Genomic DNA, 24,028 nt, shown 5'->3' with positions numbered 1-24,028 from the left:
GCTCTCAAATAGAGGCATCTATCGAGGAACGGAATAAAGAACCTCGACGGGAGATACATTTTTTTTTTTCAATGAAATGAATGAAAGCTTTGTTTTAAGAAAGAAAATACAGGGGCAGCATTACTCTAAAAAAATGATGCTCCATTTAATTTGCAAAGCAAAATGTAAGCAACAGTGTATATATGTGTTCACTATAAATCATATTGATTTATGTAATAAAAAAAAACACTTTAAAACCTGCAGTATATATTGATATATCATTAAATGCATTTTTTCTATTATATGGCATTGCATTAGTGCGCAAATATTCAATTCCATTAGAGCAGCATGTATGTTTGTTTTGTTGCTATACATTAAAGAAAAATGAATTTTAGATAGATAGTACCGAGCAGTTTTGACTACATTTTCTTTTTACACATTATTACAGCTACTTCACCACTTTTCTTGTCCCGAGGGGATTTGGCAGATTCTTTTCATGCATTAATTTCACTTTATATTACAGGCAGAATATAGATTAATTCAGATACAGTTCGACGGCTCGCTTAACTGCTTCTTTAAAGATGCACTACACTGTATAACGAGCGAGGAATAACAACATTTTGAATTGCAAAAAAAATAGCCAATCTGGAAAAAAGCTGGCCAATAAGAGAAAAACTGCAAGGCAATGTAAAATACATTGACAAAGCCTTCTCACCGAAATGCATTTGTACATTGCATCTTTTATGTATTAATATTATTCAACTATGTTTCTCTTTTCCACAAATTCACCAAGCTTCCTGAGGTTTCAAATTTGTATTAATGTATTCATAATAAATGCTGAATCAAAACAGATGATGGGGTGAGCTTTGTATCCAACCTCCAATTAATTTTTAAGCTAAAAGTCAGACTATGAATACAAAAGAAAGGCAGAATCATATTTAAAACATTAAGCCACTGTTGGAACACACCATAATTAATTAACAACTATTTTAAGTTGCCTTGGGTTTCCATTTTCACTTGTTTAAATGTACAGACTTCTCTGTAGCCTTTCAAATGAATTTTTCACGCATTAGACAGACAGTGATACACCTTGCAAGTTATATTTTTCACTAGGTGGCATCATCTAATTATCAGCCAACTTTAAACACATTAATGTTTGCTTCTGTTTTTTTTTTTATTTTAATTAGAAAGACTGAAAGGTCACAAGCAACTTTTAATTAGTGTGTCAATCATCAATATGAATGTGTTCTTCTGATCCTTTATACTTCCTCTTTTTATAATTAATTTCTTCAAGAGGCATTTAAACATTACTCGGCAAATGCTAAATTATTAGTGGTAGCTGTTGTAAAATATAACAAATCCATCTTTACAAGTTAACTACATAAATAACATTAATATATTGTAGATCATATCTGAGAGAACATAGCATTGTCTTCCAATTGAAAGGAGGCTTATAGCATACTGCTCTACTGCTTGGTTATTAATTGTCTGATGGACATCTGTAGTCAATCAATGTGTGCTGAATTCCTACCAGTTCACAATTCCTAGTTTAAGGATCTTGGTGTTGTCTATTGAAATGTCCGATTTTATTTTATTTGTTCAGATACAGAGCCAAGTGTCTCTCTGTAAGAGTTTGCAAACTTTGGTAAGATACATCACTAAGGTATCTCCGACCGTGTCTCAGTTCCTTATCTGATTTCTTTTGTCATATAAAATGTTACACAATAGTCTCTTGAAAGACGATCGATGAATAAAAGGAGTAATTGGCTAAAACGTGTGTTCCTAAAATAAGTTTCTTCTTCAAACATCAATTCCAACCAAATTTAAAGAAGAAGAAATCGTTTTTCACATATGTTGTTTTGACAAAAAGTACAGACTGCTGTATTCCCAAACATGTGTCTGTATTTTAAAACTAGACGTGATATAATAGGTTACGTGCTGCAACATTGTTTTGAGACACTTGTTGGGATTACTATTGATTAACAAAGGTTTCTTTTATTACTAACATGGAGCAGCACAAAAAACCTAAAATGTAAGTATGGCGTTGGGTGAACAAATACATTAGCCAAGGAAGCATGTTTAGCGAAGTGTCTACCTTTTCAATTATTAAACGAGTTTCAAGCCAATACTTCTTGGTTCAATTTCTTCTTAAGGATGCATTTAAATAGATTTTTAAGTCTTTCAATGGCAAGCAATCCATTAAAGTAATTAGTAAATGGTTCCAGACCTTGAAATTATATTGAATTTTTACTTCAGTGAAAATGTACAAGCACTTAACCACATCCATGTGTTAAACAGGATTGTAAGAACAGTGAAAACTAGCTCAGTAAATAGTTAATTTACACATAAATAATTTCACTTCAAGCCACTGTGTTTTTACTTCAGTGTGGTTCTACATTTTCTACAATAGACATTGCTGTATTTTACAGCATACCTCATCCTTGGAAACAAATACAATAATACTTCTTAAAATTCAGGTTCAAATGGTCATTTCATGTTTGCATATAGAATATACTGCTGCTCACAGACCATGAAATATCCAATTATCTGGTCATTTGTCTTATTTAAATGGTTATTATGCCGCCAGAGACTGATATAAATATTTATCTGATGTTCTGGTATAAATATCTGATAATGGCTGTGGCTGTGTGTGTGTGTGGTAGATTGTACACTTCATTTGCCTTTTGTTATTTTTGTGTAGAAAAAAGTTGCTTCTGTCAATTTATTAAGGCACTTGTAACAGTAGTTGTAATAACGACCTCATCTCTCAGATACTGTAACACATATTTTATCAAAATGTTAGCTTTCTGACAACAGTCTATTTTTGCATGCAAACTGGCAAAATTCAGGTTGGTTAATGTGTTTTTGAGGGATTGCAGTTCTCCACTGTACACATCTGTGACAGAGTTCCCCGCCCTGTATATGACGTGTGCTATATTGTCTGTATTATTATTGTCAACAAACACATCTACTTTTTATTGTTACTCACAATCCTGGTCAGTCTTTATTCCACCCATCATAAGCAAAACAATTTTAAACATAGACAAAACTAAAGTCCAATACTAAAAGGATTCAAACCTTTTTATTTCCTCACACTGTCGATCCCACAACAAATCCAGATAGTCCCAGAAACTCGAAAGCAGCTGTCAGCGTGCTACCGGCTTCTGCAGGACAAAGGACAGCCCTTTAGTTGTCCGCCTGAACTCACTAGGTTGGCTCTGCTGTTGTTCAATGAGTAGAAACAGTCCCTCACAGTTTTGCCTCCCTAACCTGCAGGAACACCAGAGCCAATGTGATGCCAAGTCCCTGACAAAGACCTGCAACTTTGCACAGCCAGGACGCGAACTTGTGCTCTATGACTTACGCAACAGTGCTTTTACCAGGTCAGCCACGCAATTAAAACTTTTTCAAGTAAATCATTGAGAATCAGCCTTGGGTTGAATTACCATGTGGCAATTATTTTATGATTGCACTCTGCTTTTTTCTGTTAATTGAAATTGATTTACAACATTTTTTTTTGGTTTCCTTTTTTATCTCGCCAGACTGCTATAGCTCAACTCTGCATAACAAATCAATCCTTCAATCAACCCTATACAGAGAAGAGAGTATGGATTTACAAAAAAATAAATCGTGACAGCAAGGTGAAACAACAATGAAAGGAAAACAAATCCAAATTAAATCTGTGACAATAATGGAAAGGTGTGAAATAAGGAAATAATCTGAACACTGCCATCTCTGAAAATAACAGATGGCATTCTTCCATGTATGGGAATTCCCCTGCCCCACACAAGCAAAAATGTACAGGAAGTGACATCACTTACTGTATTTAGTTTACTACAGGTATTGAAGGATCTACACCTAGCCCAAATGGAGACCAAGAATGTCAAATTATTCAAGGTGTTGCACTTTACCCATTTCAAGGGACACTTTCCATCTCTTAAAGAACAGCAGCAGAGCTGACAAAAAAAACAAAACAAAATGTTGAAGTGCAAACTGCTGTTTTTTTTCTTTTTTTTTCCTGAACTGCTCTGACGGATGGCCAGTACACAAGAAACCGATAAATGTCCCTCCTTGAAACAAGCAGACAAATGCATCAAAATGGTTTACCTTCTGATTGACTTGCTAGGAACAGCATGCGGCCTGAGATAAATGTAAAACCAGCCAAGAAAGACCAGTGAAGCATCATTCACGCTACAAATAACAGAACTGGTTTTCATTTAGTTTTCAAAACAGGTTCCTGAAATATTCATTCCTTTATTTTTCTCTTTGAAATATAACAGAAAATAATTAGCTTTTTTACTTAAGTGAAAATTCATGATTAATACAGACAAAGTTGACACCATGGATTAAACGGTTATCGTGGAAAATAAACCCCCCAAAAACATTGTGTAAATACAAATCAAGAATACATACTCCAATGACAATAAAGATGAGACCAGATTAAAATTGGCACCACATCATACATACTTATACAGCATCTGAATAGGAATCTAAATGGAACTTTCTTTTCAATTCTATAGTGTTTTCTTTAATAATAAAAAGGTTGAACTACAGACTGTCAACTGTTTATAATATTAGCTTTGTATTCATAATCAGAGATTTTTTTTCTTCATATACCGTACAAAAAATATGTTTCTTTCTTTTTAAAAATAGTTGGATAAAGGATTGCATTATCCATTTAAGGCAAGAGCATCTTGTTACTTCTATTATTGTTGACCATTTGAAAATAACAGGAAAATTACTTACAAAAGATAAACTTTATATTATAACGTGAAAGGATTTGGATTCAACTTGGCAAAAAATGAATTAGGTCTTGATATAACTGTTCTTCCAATGCAATCATCTATAAGCCCATCAATGAAAATATCAGGCAGATTAGTCACACCGACAAAAAAGAAACATTTATATTAAAACAATAGTTAAAAATTAGGAAAAACAAAACAATAAAAATGTGTATGTATTATTCAGCTCTAACTGCGCTAAATTTACTTCGCCTCACGTGCCCAACAAAGTCATATGTCATTTGACCGATACAGAGTAAGTACAAATATTTGACTAGTAGTATAGTGCGGCATGTGAAATCCTGGTCTGGTTGGTTAAAATATTACAGTACCTTCGGTAAGGAAGTGGTGGTTTAGCTTTTGGGAATTCTTTAATGTTTGCCCTTTTGGTAAAAACAAACCAAAATTAAGGATGCATTAAGCATTAAATGTGCACACTTCTTCTATTAAGTAATATTTGTAGACAAAAAAATAGGGAAGGGGCTATATGATTAGAACTATGATGCTAGTGGGAATTTCCATTTGAGGTACTGAGGGTATCACAGGAAATGTTCTTCTGCACAGCTACTTCCTGGTAAGACTGGCCACTGCCTTCTGTGCAGCATCGTCTAGGTCACTAGCAGCAGTGATCGGCAGTCCACTCTCATTCAAAATGCGCTTGGCTTCCTGGACGTTCGTTCCTACAGAGAAAAAAAAAAAAAAAAATACTGATACTCTAACAAAGGAAATATTAACAATGAATGGAACACAAATCGCAAGATTTATCTTTTTACTCCAGTTTGGCAAAACATAAATTACTCTGTAAGGCAATGTACCCTGCATGACATATTGTAGCTGTATGTATGTATTCCATTATGTGGGTTTGAAGCTGAAATAGTTTGTATTTCTGTCACACAACAATTACCTGTTTAGCAAAACATGTTCTATTTCCAGCAGTAGGCTTCCTAAATTTGGTCAAAAAGGACTTTGCGATCACAAGGATGACTGTAAATCATAAGAGACGTGGCAGAGAGTAAAGAGTTTCACACCATCACACTGATGAGAGGTTCTCATAAAGGAGAAACACACAATAAAATGAGGATAGATTAATTGAAAGAGATGGCCAATTGTCAAATACATTCCCAACCCATCAGTTTGATAGCACTGTAATGAGACAGGTTCACCAAAATGTAATTTTATATTTGTAACCTATAACATACAACGTCAACACGAAACTACAGAACAATACACAGGTATGTAAATAGCGGTTTAACTCCTGTTTCAGGTTGACCCATCCCTCCAACAAAACATCAAAATTATTAATGCCGCTATATACATATTTAAATGACAGATTACAATCAAACAGTTTAGACAGATTAACCCCTTAAAGTACACAAATAATTGATCAGTTGCTCAAATGTTTTTTTCTTAAAATCTATTTGAGTGACTCGAGCATCACAAGGAACCTGTCACTAAACTTTAAACCTGCTTTTTGCACCTCATTGCAAAAGTAAGAAAGTTAGCATCTTTTTTTTTTTTTATTTGTAGGACACATATGACCTTCTATGTACCTTAAAGGGTTAAAAGAATAAGGGGTAGATGTACTAAGAGGGGCCAGTCGCAGCACAAACATACCGCAATTTGCATTTTCGTTGCGACAATTCGCAAAGTATACATTTTGTCGTATGTACTAAGAGTAAATATGTTAATGAAGAGAGCCGCAATATACTAATTTAAATATCTGTTGTGTCTTCTTAGCGAGATCTCTATCATTATACACTGCGAGAGTGCTGCAACATTTTTCATATAAACAGAGGGAGTTGAGTTGTGGTTTGCTGCAGCAGAAGGTACTTGTAGGATAACGTCTATACATGCAAGTGTGCAAGAATCAAAATAACATGGTTAAATGTAAACGTCATCTGTACAATGCATTCTGTTCCGTCTTCATTTCCCCACAAGCGTTTCATAATCATATAGCCCCTCGCTAAACCGGACATGTTTGTCAGACATAAGGACGTGTTGGGTTTAAAAACAATACAGTACAATACAATTGTACACATATAAAGTACATTTAAAATGCTTAATGCATTTTAATTATTTAATTAATTATTGCACTGAAATAACAGTAAAATGTTTTGGGTAGGGTACACATTACATTATGTAAAAATACAAATTTGTACAGTATAAAATCAAATTTCTTTTTACTTTAGCCTACCGGTAACACAAAAGAAATCATGCTACTGCACTGTACACATCGGTTTAGTACATCTACCCCTAAGGGTTTTAATTATTTTCTGAATACAGTCATACATTTTCTTATATACAACTCATTACTGCCAACAAGAGGGTTCAGAAAATAAAACCACATGTGTTTCCCGACTGTACATCAAACAAGTGTTTTCTTTATTATTATTACACACAATTATAATCATTAATGAAGGTTAATGCGGCAACAACAATATATTCATTGTTCTACTATAACCTTTAACTAATACATTGTTGTACATAGTTTTCATTGCAAACACAGCATAATCTATTGAGTTTTAAATAATTAATCTCTCTACTTATGAAACAATGAATAACCACCAGGGCTTTTATTTAATTATCTATGCAGATGAACAATTCTGGAATTATTACTATTATTTTTTTTTTTTTCTTTTCTTTATTCATTCAGTCTCAAGAGCCGGCAGTATTCTCAACACAGGTGAAAGCTATATTTTTGTCTGGCTGTCATCAGGGTGTAATTAACTATGTGAACAATATTTAAACTCTCAAGAGCCCTGGTTCGTTAATCAATAACAGTATTAAATGGGATCAGACTAATGCCAGCACTGAAGGACTGCTAATATATCATATTTTGTTATGCAAGTGGAAAGTAAGGGGGCACTTTAAAACACAATTCTGACATGTGACAGAAACAATAAATTGCCAGTACTTCTTTTTATGATCTACCACGACCATTTATAGAAACTCATCTGAGATCTCAAAATAAAAAAAAAAAATGTCTATACTTTTCTGCCACCTTCGTCAAGATGTTAATTACGTGGCTGGTTCGCCAGCTGTCAGATTTGTACGTTGCCCACTATATACAGTGCTGGTAATGGTAATTACTGTTTTTGCAGACTGGGTGGTGTCCACCCTTGAATGACACAAGTTATAATGCTAAATGCATGATTTATTTCTACAAAGAGGATTACTTTTTATTTAATTTTGCAGAAATCAAAACTATGCTGCCATTCTTTGTTAACAAACAATATATCTGCAACCGTCATGTTCTGTAAGCATAAGCTCTGAATTAATATCATTTGGCACACACCAAATGATTGAAATGAAGCCTTTATGCGATACATACAGTACAAGAAAGAAAAAAAAAAAGATTGACATTCTCGTCAAAATGTCATTTTACATAATTTTAATAAGCAAAGCCTTCCACAAAATGACAACATTAAAAAGCAGATTTTTGAAGCAGGCTGAATTTCCAGGACAAAGATCACAATTTACATGTTAAATGCAGCCTCGGCATAGCAATTTTGCACATTTCAATCGTCAAGGCTTAAGTTAATATATTAGAATTTATTTCAAGCACTGGAGTTCCAAGAGAACATGCAAATTCTGCAGCAATAGACCATTAACCTCCTACCACTGGGTGGTGGCAAATACCTACAGAATATACTGAATACTGTTCTTAAGGATTTGAATGGTTACTTTCAGTTTCAGGATTCAGACCTACCTTATGTACAGGCTGTGTATTTGCCTTCTTTATAAATAGATAGCGTAACTCTACTATTGCTTAAAAAAGGCCAAAATATTACAAATTAACAAATGCTTATGAAGACTTTAAAGGTTTTGACCAACATTTTGTTAACTGCCAAAACTTCAATTGAATAACCAGCAGACGAACAGACCTAGGCAATTCAACCTATCAATTCATAATACATAACTATGTAAATACTGTATAAGCAATATGTGCGTCTCTGGAGCACTTCATCAATAACTGGTTAGAAGTTAAGTAGATTTGAACTTCCTGCTATCACTTACTTGTTTTTACCTTTACAAATCAAAACCAGAATTCTACAGTAGAATACGATTTTAGATTCATCTTTTGGATAAAACGGAAATGTATTCCGTGCAAAGACTTCTCTGACAAAGGGAATCTCTCTACCTGCAAAAGTTTTTCAACTTTCAGCAGCTCGAAGCCCACAGGCAACGTGCCATCACCTTCCCTTTCCCTTGATGTATGGCTTGCAGTTTTAGCCTGAATGAACACCCTCTGTGCTCTTGCCCACAGATAACTCAATTACACCGACAATGATTTAGTCAGCGGGCTGGAAGTCATCATGGATTGACCTCAAGAGTGACACAATTTTAACCATGTTTAAAAACATTGATATCCGGAAAATTTCTCTAGACAAATCACAGAAACTTGAAAAGACAGCACTCCAGCACATGAGTTAATAATTACAAACCAGATGGAAAGCCCATCCTTTAAAATAAAACAAAGTCTCATTTCCATATCCAAGCACTCATCCCTCTTGCAATTTTGCTGACACAGAGCACATAATTTGCAAAGTCTTAAAAGCACACTTCTTATACAATCAGACGTATACATTGACTTGCGTAATGTATTATTTGAATTGCTGGATAAGTCTTTTCCATAAAGATGAGGTATCCCACAATCTTACTCATTTTTATAGTAAAATATGGTTACTTGGCATCTGCTGACATTCTCCACACTCATTGGTTGACTGTCTCTTTTGCTAACATTCAAGAAAGGTACCTTCAGCTGCAGGGACACAAGTTTACTCTGCCCCCCCCCCCCCAAAAAAAAAAAACTTTCTTTCCATGACAGTAGTCGTGCATATAACCATCACACATGTTTTACACTCCATCTGACTTTTTTGTTACAATCAGTAACTACAGTACTGAACAGTGTAAGTTGCCTACTGATATTTTTTCATTTGTTAAGAAACTGAATAAAGTTAAAGGTTTCAGAATTGTATCATTGCTGATACTGCATTTGATAAAGTAAAACATAAAAACATGTACTAGGCACAGTACTGCAGCTATCTTAAGTGGATTTGTTCTTCATATAGTAAGTGTAATACAATCTGTTTTTTATATATATATATATTTTAATTACGGTAGGTTTTAGTGTTGCAAACTGTAGGTTGGCTGTTTTTCACTGCTTACAATGCCATCAAAATACAGCACAACGTAGAACTGGCGTTTTCCAGTATGTCATTCTGTCAGCAAAAAAAAAAAACCCTTCCAGGTTAATACTAGCATTAGCAGATTTTTAATGTTCTGCTAGAACCTAATGGCCAAAATTCTCAAACTATTTACTGAACTTGTTGCTTGCCCAATTGTTTTCAGACTTTTCATTTAGTAGCTTGACTGTAGTGTTACAATTAGTTTTTATTTCACTGATTTGCCTCAAATATTTTGTAATTATTCTTAAAATCGTAAGGGGGCACCTTATCTTAGGGAACAAACGTGACCAGTATAACTGATTTTGTTTTAACTCGGGAGTTTAGGTTTGGGCGTTAATGCTTTGGATACTTGGAAAAAGGGCCGCTCCAAAATTAGTTATTTGTATGAAATTACCATATAACACGAGTTGAATGACATGCTGCAAGGCTAAAATGATTCAAAGCATTCCTAAATAATTTTGCCACAGTAATCTGATTCTTACTAGTGAGGACAAATGAACCAAGTGTCGGTTTGCAATTAATAACAGACAATTTTCACACAGCAGGGTAATCCCTGCTTTATCCTCTTGCAGAACAGCTTGCAATTATTACATCAACTGAACACAGAGACTTGTCTGGAAATCCTTCTTAGGGCCAGGCAGATCTGATTGATTCACAGTGATTTCTGATTCACAAACAGCACACATAATGACTGGGACAAGACCTGTTCCAAATACTGTAGTTGAGGACTGATGAAGTTTGTAACAGACTAAACTCTTCTCACTTGCTGTAATCCCATAAGGCATTGCACTTGTGAAACCTGAAAAGTATTTACAGCATCAGTAAACTCTGATTTTGGCATTACATTTCAGTTTTTATTCACTGTACAGGATGTGTATGGCTATCCTGCCAGTAAAGCCTTCCACCTTGATAAAATCCTCAGCGCTTACGAGCTGCCATTTTGCAGACAGGTTCATGTACCAATCAATATGTAGTGAAGACATTAAACACTTCCAGATGAATAACCTGATAGCCAATATTGCTGTTGTGATTCAGTTGCAAGTGAGGAAAAAAAAATACTTTATTGATTAGCCTCACATATTAACCTTTAAATGTAATACTTTAAGATTGGTAACGGCTTGCAGTTTGCAAATGCTGTTTTTTTTTTTTTTTTAATTCTTTTGGAAAACAAGCCTGTCTTAACAACTGCTTGAAAACCACACAACCTACTTAAAACAAAGACATTTATTAACATCCACACAGCCACTTCCTTCTTCAGACTCCTCCCACTTTTGGACTCCCTGATAGACAGAACAGGATTGTCATTTTAAATTGTTAGTAATCTGGCTCCAGTATACAAGTTTAGTATCTCAGTACCCTAATTTGTAAAGTATACATGGGGCACTTATCTTGGGAATCAAAAGTTTGCTTAAAAAAAAAATAAATAAACTATACAAACACATTTGACTGTTTTAAAGATTAGAAAGTAGTCTGTGCCAATTGCTGAGAAATTATTTGTCCACAAATTAAATGGACATTTATAATGCCAGGTTTCGTATTGACATTTAGGTCAAATCTTTGAAAGTAATTTGTTTTTTTACTATCAAGGAAACATTGTTCATCCGGAAGAGAGATGCTTTGGTGATTAGTACAGTGCTGGAAGGAGCAATTGTTCCAGACAATAGGAAACAGATGCACAGTATAGTATTGTATTAGTATTGACTATATAATGTGCCTGTACTCCTCTATATCTTTGCCAAGCTTTGGCTTTTAAAAGCTCTAGCTCATGACTCATTTGCAGGCAATTTGTCTCTGTATGCCCTCTCATTTGAAATGATATAGGTTTCTATGCTTTAGCAATCGTGAAAGCATGCAGAACCCTTTTCAGATACCGCAAATACAGTTGTAACACCTATCATAACTGGACTTCATCTCTAGATCTGCACTGCAATTTGTGCAAGAAATACTCTTCAATTATAGAGGTAAACGCATATGAATATTTTAAGCTCTGTACATACATAACAAATAAAAAAACTTGGGTAGATGTTTTCAACAGTATCCACATGACAAAGTCTCATCCAAAAACTACAAATAGTTCACCATAATCTACAGGGCCATTAGCCAGAAAACACAAGTTTCATCAACTGCTGGTGAGTGAAAGAGCAGATTCTTGTACTTACCTTCAAGTCTGACAACTAATGGCACCTTCAACCCAAGTTCCCTGCATGCCTTGGTGATACCATTTGCAATGATCGCACAGTTTACTATTCCTCCGAAAATGTTCACAAGGATTGCCTCAACCTAAGAAAAGACAAAGCCGGGTGATTAATTCCACAAGATACGCCAACATGACGAATCACCATGAAGAATCTACCAAGTAAACTTAGTAGGATGTTGGAGGCAATTGGCAGTTAACATTTAAGATGAATCTTCCAGAATAAAGTGATCATGATGAATTAAATATTAGTAAATTAGATTCTGCTTTGGTTTTCCAGATTTATGTGATCAGTGCTTCTGTGTCATTTTCCCAGAGCACTTAGGCATTGCTTTTAACAATTCCTGCAGGGTCAGACACAGATATTACTGTATGTCATATTTCTCGATTCAGAAAATTCCATTTTCAAAATGTTCCTAATAGGAAAGTATATATTTTTTAGATAAGCTTTATTACATAAAGCGTCTGTACAGTTTTAACTACGCAAGAAGTGCAGGGGAATGAGTGCTTGGGAAAGTTCAATTAATTTAGACCATTAATAACACCTGATATTTTCGGGCAAACTGCTATCAGCTTTATTCATACTGCTAATGTAGTGCATAATGTGACCATTCACTTCATGTTTAGTTTTAGAGCTTTTAATTTGCTCTCTTCTGCAGGTGTCAAGAGAGGTATTCTGCACCAATAACACTGCACTGTGCAATCAGGTTTTTATATTCTTAGTTCTTCTAAACTTTGTAAGTATGTCAGCGGATGAAGACAGGAAACTTTGCCCACTGTCCTTGATAGAATGAGAGCAGAACTTTTGGCAGCATATGAAAAGCAGACCCATGTAGGGTAAGCATTCAGCACACATGCAGATTGTGTATCAGGGGAGTGTTGAAGAGCAGTACAAATAAAGTCAAAATCCTCCATGAAGAACTGCAAGACCAGATAAACCGAAAACTTGTATTCTGCTCATATAATCATTCCCTAACCAATATAAAACCGTGACGGCAACAAATACCCAGAGAAACCTTGCACCATTAAATGCTAAAAACAAACAAACAAAATTTATACAAAGAAAAACATATCTTTCCAATGCAGCTAACCGTTCAAATAGCTAACTGTATATTGTAAAATTAGTAAGTTTATGAATTAGCATGTGGTGGAAAAAAAAAAAAAAAAAGTTGATTCCTTAGAGCAGTCCAAATATATTGATGACTGCAGCTGCATTCTCCTCCACCGACATGTCTTCACTCTTGCATGTAACACTGAACAGATGGATAATTAAGTACCGTCAGACTAATTATTGGAAGTGTTAGAACTGCAGAGGCTTATCTGTGGTTAAGCACCTTTAACTTCTGTAATTGTCCATTTCCTATACCTTCATTATATCCCCTGCATTAAGGATCGGTTGTTTCTATAATGCACACTGGTCTCTTCAAAACCACAATAACAAATGCATGCCGTCATTCACCTGTATATAATGTAGAGTGTTAAAGTTCAGGAGGCTATGGGGTCAACAACACACGATGGGGTTCTGGATCCTTTCAGCAGGGGTTAGTATGTATTGCATAGTCTAGGAATCAAAGCTAGCAGGCATCCTTTCGAAGTGGTGTGAGGTGTTCTGGCAGAAGTGGCCAGCTGTCAGGGTTCGGGTGGGGTTAATAGGTATAGTAGGTGTGCAGGTTAAGGATTGGGTTTCTTTACAGTCATGCCCACATTGAAAGTTGAAACAGAGCAGTGACAAACTTTGTCTCGTTCTTGTCTTATACGAATTCACATACCGAAGTGTGGTAGGCTGCTGTTTCTTCCACCTACTACCTTAACATTTGGCATTTAAATGAAGAGTTTGAAAACTGACAGGGGAGAAGAGGATTCTGGACTCCAGGCAAAAAGAAAAGAAAAACTCATCTGTAGTCATGGTATGGCACAAGCTATGCTGCAATACATATATCAAAAGCAACTAGACTGTCTACTGTACAAAAACACTGAATTCTGTTAAAGGTTTAAAACCTAAATATTTTTGTAGTATTGGTGCATTCCTTTACATGCATTTACTCAGTATTGCCAGACTGCACCAAAGAATGGAGATGCGTATTCCAATTTTCCTGGCATTTGGAAGGGATCTTAAGTAATATGTATGAATGCATATCATTTCAAATAATGCTCACGTATTGGTATCACGTCTACATCTCACAAGGCATCTTCAATCGAGTCAATGGCTGTGTTGCAAAATCCTAATATGCTACTATACCTCTGCTTGCTATTTAAAATATACAGCATATTGGCAGTGTCTATAGTTTTGATCCCTGCATTACATTCCCATGTTGAATCCTGCATACTTTACAATGTAAACGCAGTGTATTTAATTTAGTGTTATCAATTTGACATGAAGATATAAAAATAGCTGAGCCACCACGTCCTTTGGCATTTTTTGGACACAAATTATTCTAGGTTGCTGTTCACATCACAGGCCTGTCCATCACATACTGTAACTACTGAGTGCAGTTGTCTACACAGCAAAGATTAATTTCCTATGTTTTTATAATCTCTGATAATCCGGCAGACGCACTACACATGGCCGGACATTTACACATATGCCAGACATTTACCAGTAATTATGTTTACATTCTTAAGGATAAGAGCGTGGATTTTAAGAAAAGCATATGGACATCTTAATTTATTCTCCATATCAATGAAATAGACCATTTCTATTTATCTTTTCAAAGCTACTGTATGCTGTAATATTGAATCAAATCTATTCCTGGCTACTTGGGGAGGAAAAAAAAAAAAAAAAGCACGAGGAAAGTTAAATGTTATGCAGCCAAGTTACTGAGTGTGTAATCTTTAAACTGTAAAGTTTTGTGTGTGACAGAATGGGCTTAAAAATCTGGAGTGCTTCGCCTCACCGCGCTACAGTGCCCCTACTGGCCAGGCACCTGGTGAACTTGAGGGGACACCTACAGGGCTGGTCTTTGTCTCACAGGGGCTGGTAGCTCGCCAACATCTGCTGTTGAGCTCCCAGGTGTAAAGAGCTGAATGACTTGGAGCAGGAATTGGAGGACAACCACTGACCTTCAATTCTCCTGAGCTGATGTGCAGAGTTGCAGCGGTGTGGGAACATACACATCTGAGTTTAAATACTTGAACAATTTAAAAATCCAAAAAAGACAAACTACTTAGGTACAATACCTTGCATTATATTACCAGGTAGTTATTGATATAATTTACTGTCTCATCATTGCTCTTATGCTGTATTCAATGAAGTTTCACAGGGCTCACTATCCATTTATAAAATCGATAAACCAGACGTCAAGCTGTCTACAATCCATATAGAGTGAACTATTGAGTTCTCCCGGGGTGGAAAATACAGAACAAATGCTACTACTTTGAGAAACGTCTACAAAACTTTGATCCGTCTGCACAAGAATCATTCAATTTATAATATACATTACACTGTCCATTTACTATTGTACACAGGATTTATTCAACAAAAAGGTAGAAAAATAGTGCTACTTTTAAATGGCCGAACAATCTTTTATTAATATCATGATTCGAGAGAATATTAAAGGATACAGAAGGACTTTTTTATTTGATTATGTTACAGTTGCTACAACTGTTTACATAAGGTGTGTGTATTGTTTTATTATTATTTATTTATTTATTTTTTTTTTTTTTTACATTTTGACCACTTTTGTTAACTTTTAAATTGCATTCCCTGCCTCAAGATGTACGCCCATGGACCTCTCAGAGCTACATTTCCTCCTGCTCACATATGTAATGGAGATGGATTTGCCAGTGAGCAGGAGGAAGATGGGAAATGTAGTTCTGAGCAGTCCATACAGGTAAGTGGGAAGCCATCTTGAGGCAAAGAATGCAATTTAAAAGTTTGAAAAAGTGGTCCAAAAATAAAAAAAAATAACCCCCCTTACGTAAACAGTTGTAGCAACACATGGGAACATGTAACACAATAAAATAAAAAGGTCCTTATGTACCCTTTAAAGTAACCTGTAAAAGCAAAAAACTAAAAAAACAAACAAAAAAAAAGATTGTGTTGCTACAGTATTCTGGATGAATTTTTTTTTAATTTTTCTGCCCTTTATACAGGACTGGTGCTCAAGAACAAAGTTTGTAGGTTACTTTTTAAACAGCCATGTATTAATCCATTTCATCTGTCAGAACTCAAGACAAATGATAAAGGTTTAAAGAAAGAATCATCTTCATCACTGTCATGAATATCAGCTGCTTTACCTCAGCGACATGTCACAAGTTATATTTACAAGAATCTTTATACAATTAAACAATACTTGCATCCTGTTGTTCATCTTGACCTCACATTTTCAAATATGTCTTTCAGAATATTTATATATATATAATTTTTTTGTTTATCTGTATTTATCACACTCTCCTCTTGTTCTTTACACAAAAGCGTTGACTGTCTTTCTGTTGATTCTTATCTGGAAAGGTACAGTAAAATAATTCAACAAGGTTCAAAATCGTTGTACCTACTGGCTTCTGTCGACTGTTCTATTCCTTTTGTTGTCACTGATTGAGATGAGCACAAGCTTTGATAGATCCTCGTTTAATGATAGTAAAGATTACTTCTGATCTTTATAAAGACACCATCACAATAAGGTTTCTTGGTCCACTATGTTTTATCAATCTTAATGCAAAAAAAATGTGCAGACAAAGCTGTAAAAATGTATTGAATATATATTGATGTTTTTGACAAATTAATTTTTTTTTCAGAACTAAAGAGGCAATGTCACAGTGAACTCTTCACATATCAGTGACTTCACTTTCCTTTTACTGTATTATTTTAACTACTTGCATAAGCATTTGAGCTAGTGAGTGGTTTCAAATTATTTCAGTGACATCAGTACATATTCCACCAAAGACTAAAAACATGAAATATACACTGTTATACATTAGAACCAATGCTATATAACAGTACATAATGAATTCAATTCCATGCATGAAAGGCTTAAAACTGCAAATGTATTTTCAGCTCAAAGCATATGCTTCAGCACATGACAGACGGTAACAGAATCACTTGTTTTAAGAGTCTGACAATCGAAGCTTTTACTAACCCGACTGTAACTAAAAACTTCAAATCCAGCCCAAATTAACATGATCTTATCTCATGGGCAATGGAGAAAGCAATCTGAGGGATTCATGTTCAGGCTGCAATCAGAGTCCCGCAATGGACCATGTTCTTAAAATCACGGATATCAGTGGCTGACCCTGATGTAATCCGCTGCTCCGAGGCCTGATCCATTTATTTTCCAGAAACAAACTCCTCAGTAAACGCTTACAGTGATTAAGATCTGACAAAACCATTACCACAAAGTACCAGAGTGGATTGATTGACCTCATTTTTATAGGAAAGGAAACCTACTTTTGCCATTTCAATCATGTTCAAATTAAAGTGTTGTGCTTTGTAGAACAATTTCAGCATCAAATTAGGAGTCGCTTTGCAAAGTATTTCATTGCCACTAAGTACAAAGGTAAGAAAAGGTGACTTTTTATTAGATTATAAAGTAGAAGGTGCAGATTTTTCTTGGTATATACTGTAATAAACCCTTGACTTAATGGGACTACAATGACAGATCATGTATACGCTTTAGAAATTATATTAAATATTATATTGATAATTCTGTTTAGCTTTAACCTCGGTCAACAATATTCATTTATATCCTCATAACAGGAAAAATAAAACATGGCTTTGCTTTTTCTTACACATTTAAAAATTATACTTAGGATGTAAGTCTTATAGTAATGGTAACCAAAACAAAACACGCTTAATTCACTCCAAAAATAAAACAAAACAAAGAAACAGATTATCAGATATTTGCCCTTAGAAACAAATAATTTTATTGTGTAATTGTTTTAGAATAAGCAGCTTTCATACCGGCTGAAGTTTTTATTTAGCTCCCATACATATCCACTAGAGGGCAGAACAGATCAATATGCTGGAGCGGTGACCAAAGATCCATATTTAAGGGAAACTGTCAACCCTAAATGTCTACTTCTTCAGTCACAAATTTTATTGATTTATATTTTCAGCTTTTACTTTTTTCTGTTTCACAGACCTCGATTACCACCAATCTTGGACAAACTTATCTAAAGTAAAATTAGGTATGAGATGAATGCTAATTGTGGTCTGCGTAACTAGCTGTCAGTATAAGTAATTATGGTTCATTTAATTTGTGATGGTGTGTTTTGTGCAAATATTTGTTGTTTCCAGTTTTACATTCATAAAACTAGAGGGGATATAGTAGGGAATACAAAGGTCATCTATGACAATGTTTTTAAACATCTTTAAATATCCACTAACACTGCAAGCGATTTATGTTCCTGAATATGAAATGTTAGGGGGAAACATATTGATATCCAACATTTAAATTAACTTAACGGAAACTTCAACTGTAATTACAAAGATACAGTGTTATGCACACAATTAATGGGATTGATTTGAAGGAAAAGAATATTGAAATTCCCTAAAATAATTATCAACAACACTCTGTTTAAACTATAATGAAGCATGATCAATGGTAATTACAGAAAACACGGCATGGAGAAATCATTTGTACTTTACCATAAACTTCAGACTAACATATACCTTGTAAATACATCACCCTATCTATAAACAGACCTCTTGACAGGGTAGCCTAAAGTAAAATACTAAAATTGTGCATGTTACACGTATACAAAATAAAGTACAGAATAATTGTTTTGCATCTAGAATGTGTAATTCCTAGTAATTGGTACATTTACTGTAAAAACAGATGACAAAAAAGTTTCAATATTTGAAAGCCTACATCAGATGCAAAGCATGTCCCTGCAGATAACAGTGATTTACCATCCATCCATTATCATTAACCACTTAATCCTTTACAGGGTCACAGTGAGCCTGAGCCTAACCCGGCAGACGCAGGGCGCAAGGCGGGACTACACCCTGGATGGAACGCAAACACAAACACTCACACAGAAGGCAATTTAGAATGACCAATCAACCTAAACAGCATGTCTTTGGACTGTGGGAGGAAACCGGAGTACCCAGAGAAAGCCCATGCAGACTCCACACAGACATACCCCTAGGCTGGAATCGAACCCAGGACCCTGACGCTGTGAGGCAGCCGCGATAACCACCATGCCACCGTGCCGCCCACAGTGATTCACCATCAATCACAAATGCACCTCTACTGTGTATTCTTACTCTTGCTCACATGGTAAAATAACTACATTTAAGTTAACTCTCTCCTCCCCTCCCCACATGTAAGACTACCCGTGAATCAAGTTTTCCCATAAGTAGCATTATTTGTTGCAGATTACCTCAGGAGGAATGATGCCCCACTAAAACAACAGACATTCACCTGTCACCCTGTAAACAGTCTTGGGAGTCCTTCGCTTTTTAATGTGTGAAAACTGACAAGAACTCCCAAGTGCTTCTAAAACAACAATTCTTGTAAAGTCCTGGCTAGATTACTATTTTGTGCCACAGTGTCACTTTTCTGGGTCATACAGACCTGCTGTCAAAAAACAAACAAAAAAACCCCCAAAAAACCTGAAGTGAAGCACCAGAATTATAAACACAAACACAAATAAGGTGAAGGTTACTTTAACATTTGAGCAGATTGAACCCTCCCCCCCCATATCAAGACAAAAACAAAAATAAAAAAAACACTTCTGTATACAATATTCAAATTGTCCTTCAGAAAGAATTGGCTTAACGCTTCTATAAATCACTTTTACAATGGCCAAATTCAAAACTCAGTCATTCCCATTGTCTTATGTATTCCATGTTATTAACCAGTTTCAGGTATTGATATTTGAAATAATGTATGTCTGTTCAGACAGAGAACAATGGCACCAGAAAATACCAGCACAAGCAAATCTGGTATGCAGCTAAGGTTAACCATGGATTTACGAATGTGATGCTTCAGCTGGAAAACCTGTACGCAAATGCCTCTAGTGTGATGAGCATTTTGACAGTGAATATCACAACAGCAATTACACAGCTGCAACCACAAAGTTATTCATACATTCCGACAGTTTCACTGTTATTGGAGACCTGCTTTTAATCTCCAGTAGAAACACTTTAAATCTAAACTGCCTTTGAAATGCGGAGGAACACAACTACAAATCTAACAAGAGAGCTGTTTGGAAAGGGAAGATATTTAGTCTTTAAGGATTTATACTGAAGCAATGTGTGTTTAGAAAAGGACAAAGTTGGAGGTCTGGAATTCAAGTGTTTAAAAATGCAAACACCAAAGGCAACTCAGATTGCAGCATTCATACAATTAAACAATTATAATCTACTACACTGTATAGAAGAAAGCACAATCTGCATAACAATGTGAGTAATGTAATGCAATACATTTTCTTCGTTCAAGAAAAAACAGAGAAGGTTTTAATAGTCAGTAATTTCCAAGCAACCATTCTCAGCACTAAACATGTTTACTGAGAACTTGCCGTGGAACAGCACAGCAATGTAATTAATCATCTCCCTAACTAGTCAAAACAATAGGAAATAAAAATGTGTCTTATTTTACAGTGATGCCAATGAATGACTATCTGAATTATCGTCTAAGTACACATTTAATGCTGCCATTCACTCTTAACAATACCATACCCCTGACGCATGTTTGTAATCTGTCTCTCAAAATGCATGTATCCTTTGTAAGGACTAACACAACTTGCTAAGGCATTAAATGCACACGTTTCATGGCCTATTAAAAGCATTGTTCAAGTTTATCTATTAACTGCAGGCTTCAGTTGAAGTATTCACTTTCTAGAATGCTAATCCTGTATTTACAAGAAATGATTAGAAGAAAGTGATACAGGTCAAGGGTTAAGTTCAGCTCTTAGAAAAAGCAGATGCATGTTTATCACACTCAATTTTATTTTAATTGGATTTTATTTCTGGTAATAACATTACCATTCCAGTCTAATATCCATGCCTCAAACACAGGTTACGAGATGCCCCATGTCTTTATGTATATGTTGTCTGCATCACAAATGTACAGCTAAGGCCAAAAGTGTTGCATTACCCTATAGAATTAACTAACTTTGCTTCAGAAAGTCGAATGAAACCTGATGACGAATTTTACATTAACATATTGCATTGGGTAACGCTTGGTAGTTTGCCATATATTACACGGAAAACTGATAAAAACTGAAAAATGTGACATTTTGAAATCTAACATGAATTACTGTATTACTATTATGGCTTCCGGTAGACACTTGCAATATCATTTTGCAGTTTCATTGATTAAGTTAAATACAATATCTAAATTATGTTCATATATATTTGAACCATATTTTCATTTTTAATCACTTACTAAAATGCACCTTTAATTCATTAAACTGTATACCTTTATAATTGCGTTCAGTTTATTAAAAAGTTTAAACAAAACTACAACATGTACATAATCATGCTCATTAGATTAATAATGCTCAAGTAGTAACTTTAAAAGGATTTTATTTTTTTAGGAATGTGAAAACCGAGACACATTTTTACTCAATAAAAACAGTTCCTAGCTTGCCCCTTTAAACACCCCCCCCCCAAGAATCTTATCACCTCTCTTATGTTTTTTAGAGATATATTTCAAATTCTAACAGCACACATGCTTTTAAAGTGAGGAAAGGCCCCAGCTTTTTGTTGAAATTTTTGATTTGGCCTGGAAGAGGGGATAAGAGAGAAATAATTATCTAGCCTGTTGAAGCATGACAGCTCCTCCTTGCTGAAAGTAAGAAAGATGAAGCATTATGTCACAAATCAGCTGCAACAGAGAAGCCTCAACACAGCGTGGCCTTACATTTCTGCCAATAAACACACACACACAAACTGCAGGCTGCCTTCCTGTTGATAACAATGGCAAGCAAATATGTTAAATGCAGGTGCATCATTTAAAAAAATGGCAGAACCTATGATGGCTCATCTATTTAACTCACAAAACCTGTGACTAAGAAATAACTTTGGACCCCTAAGCTTGTACTATAAGTAATATTTATTTTCCTGAACAAAAACAATTGCAACACCTACATATAGCAAAGAAAACTGGCATCGGGAGGCAGTAGACAACGACCACCAAGATTCCAGTAATGGTCAAAGTGCCTGTAACTGTTATTCCGTTAAATGCCCACCTTTTGTCTCAAGGTGTGCTTCCACCATCTGCAGTCAATCACAAAATAGGTAAAGTGGGTGAGTGCCTTTGTATAACAGTGCATCTAAATGTAAATACTCATCACCCAATGAAGTGACTTTCATTGTAAACACTTTTCATTGCAGACTCACTTAATTCCATTCAAAAGTACAAGTGGATGGAAATCCAGGTTTTTACCATGAGCTTAATTCTTCACAATGCATTGATAAGAAGCTCAGATGGGTCTAATTTAGTACAAAGTAAGACCTGGAAGGGCTCACACTGGTATATAATGGGAGTCTTTCTGTACAGAAGACATGTATTCAAGGTGGCTTTTGAAGACTGCCATGAAATTGCTTGATTACTATCACGCAAGTGTCTGATTTGATGATATTCATTAAGTTAAACCTCCCTTCAAATGTTCCATTCTGGTTATAACTTGTAAATGCATTTTATTTATAGCTGAAGTAAAGCAATTAATCAACTAGAAGCAAAAGCATCCAAAATTTTAAGAAGATGGAGTGCAAGAGTGCATCACAAAACACACCCAACTCAATGAATGGCACTCAAGTGGTTCATGCTGCATCAAGGTCTCTATGTCTTGTAGGTCACCACAAGGTTATGAACTGTGACAGCTGCCTTTACTTGCCCATCAAGGATGAGTAAGGCTCAATTTTCAGCTGGAGAACTATTCATTTCCAGAAATCATGTCAGCAATACAAGAGAGCGTCACAGATATCTAACGAACTACATTCAAAGTCACTGTTTTATATTGCTTTAGACCGAACTAGCACTTTGTCATCTCCATGCCTACTCCACCTACACACCAAGGAAAAAAAAAAAAAAATTAACTGAAATTGTCTTGCATGTTTTTCTTTACTATAAGAACAATGGTTATCTATGTTAAAATAGCAGGCTATTCAAAGATAAAATTTGTATACCGAGGTCAGTATTGAAAGGGACTCCTGGTATGTTGCAGTTCTTACTGTTTTTTATATCATATCCTCATCCAATTCAAGCAAGGCCTTCTAAGGAGCAACTGACTGACAACTCTGCCCTGTAAATTCTCACCAAGGCTTTGGTGCTCAGTTTAAAATGGTTATTTAATAAGTTACATTATTCATGACATGACACTGCATTACCTTCTTCCTTCTGTACTTGCAGTCTTTAATTTTCCATTCAGTTCAGTTTCCAGGATTATTAAATTAAAATATTCAAAGGTAAATTCAGTCGCTACCTCTCATGTGTGTCTCTGAGGATTTAACATTTTGCATAAGGGTTATCTTTCCTTCTGAACAGTTTTTTAAGTTTTCTTTTTTTTTTTTTTAAGATCAAGATAGGCCACAGCAGGCGTAGTTGTGCCTTTCTTTTTCAGGACAGTAAAAAGAGCAGCTTTCACTTTTGGTAAACATGCTCTACTATTAAACCTCAGATGCAAAGCAGAATCTCTTTGCTATTGACTTCAAGTAGGATTAAAATTCCATATCTCCTATCAGTCTATTAAAATGAACTACACTCAACCAGAAGATCGCTTTTTTTAAATGTGTAACACACTTAAACTATTTACTGAGAATAGCAAAAGGTGTCTTTTTTCAGAGTCATTGCTGAAAGAAGTCAAACATTGCCTTGATGTCTTGTGACTCAAACAAAATGGTAGTACCATCTCATATATATATATATATATATATATATATATATATATATATATATATATATATATATATATAGATAGATATATATATAGATAGATAT

At 35.1% G+C, this 24,028-nt stretch overlaps 1 protein-coding gene across 1 annotated transcript in view; it reads right to left on the bottom strand.

The window, feature by feature from the left end:
• Window positions 1-4,213: 4,213 nt before the first annotated feature.
• LOC121329082 (succinate--CoA ligase [GDP-forming] subunit beta, mitochondrial-like) overlaps window positions 4,214-24,028 on the bottom strand; it is an 81,775-nt gene continuing 61,960 nt past the window's right edge. The window contains exons 10-11 of the mRNA XM_041274400.1: window positions 12,109-12,229; window positions 4,214-5,440 (exon numbers count right to left, since the gene is read on the bottom strand). Of these exons, the coding sequence (XP_041130334.1) occupies window positions 5,325-5,440; window positions 12,109-12,229 (237 nt within the window). The 3' untranslated portion in view covers window positions 4,214-5,324. The remainder of the gene's footprint in view (window positions 5,441-12,108; window positions 12,230-24,028) is intronic.

The sequence above is a fragment of the Polyodon spathula genome, chromosome 16 (assembly GCF_017654505.1).
Source record: "Polyodon spathula isolate WHYD16114869_AA chromosome 16, ASM1765450v1, whole genome shotgun sequence".
Lineage (NCBI taxonomy): Eukaryota > Metazoa > Chordata > Actinopteri > Acipenseriformes > Polyodontidae > Polyodon > Polyodon spathula.
Note: the sequence above shows the minus strand (reverse complement) of the source record. Positions and strands in the feature narration are given on the sequence as shown.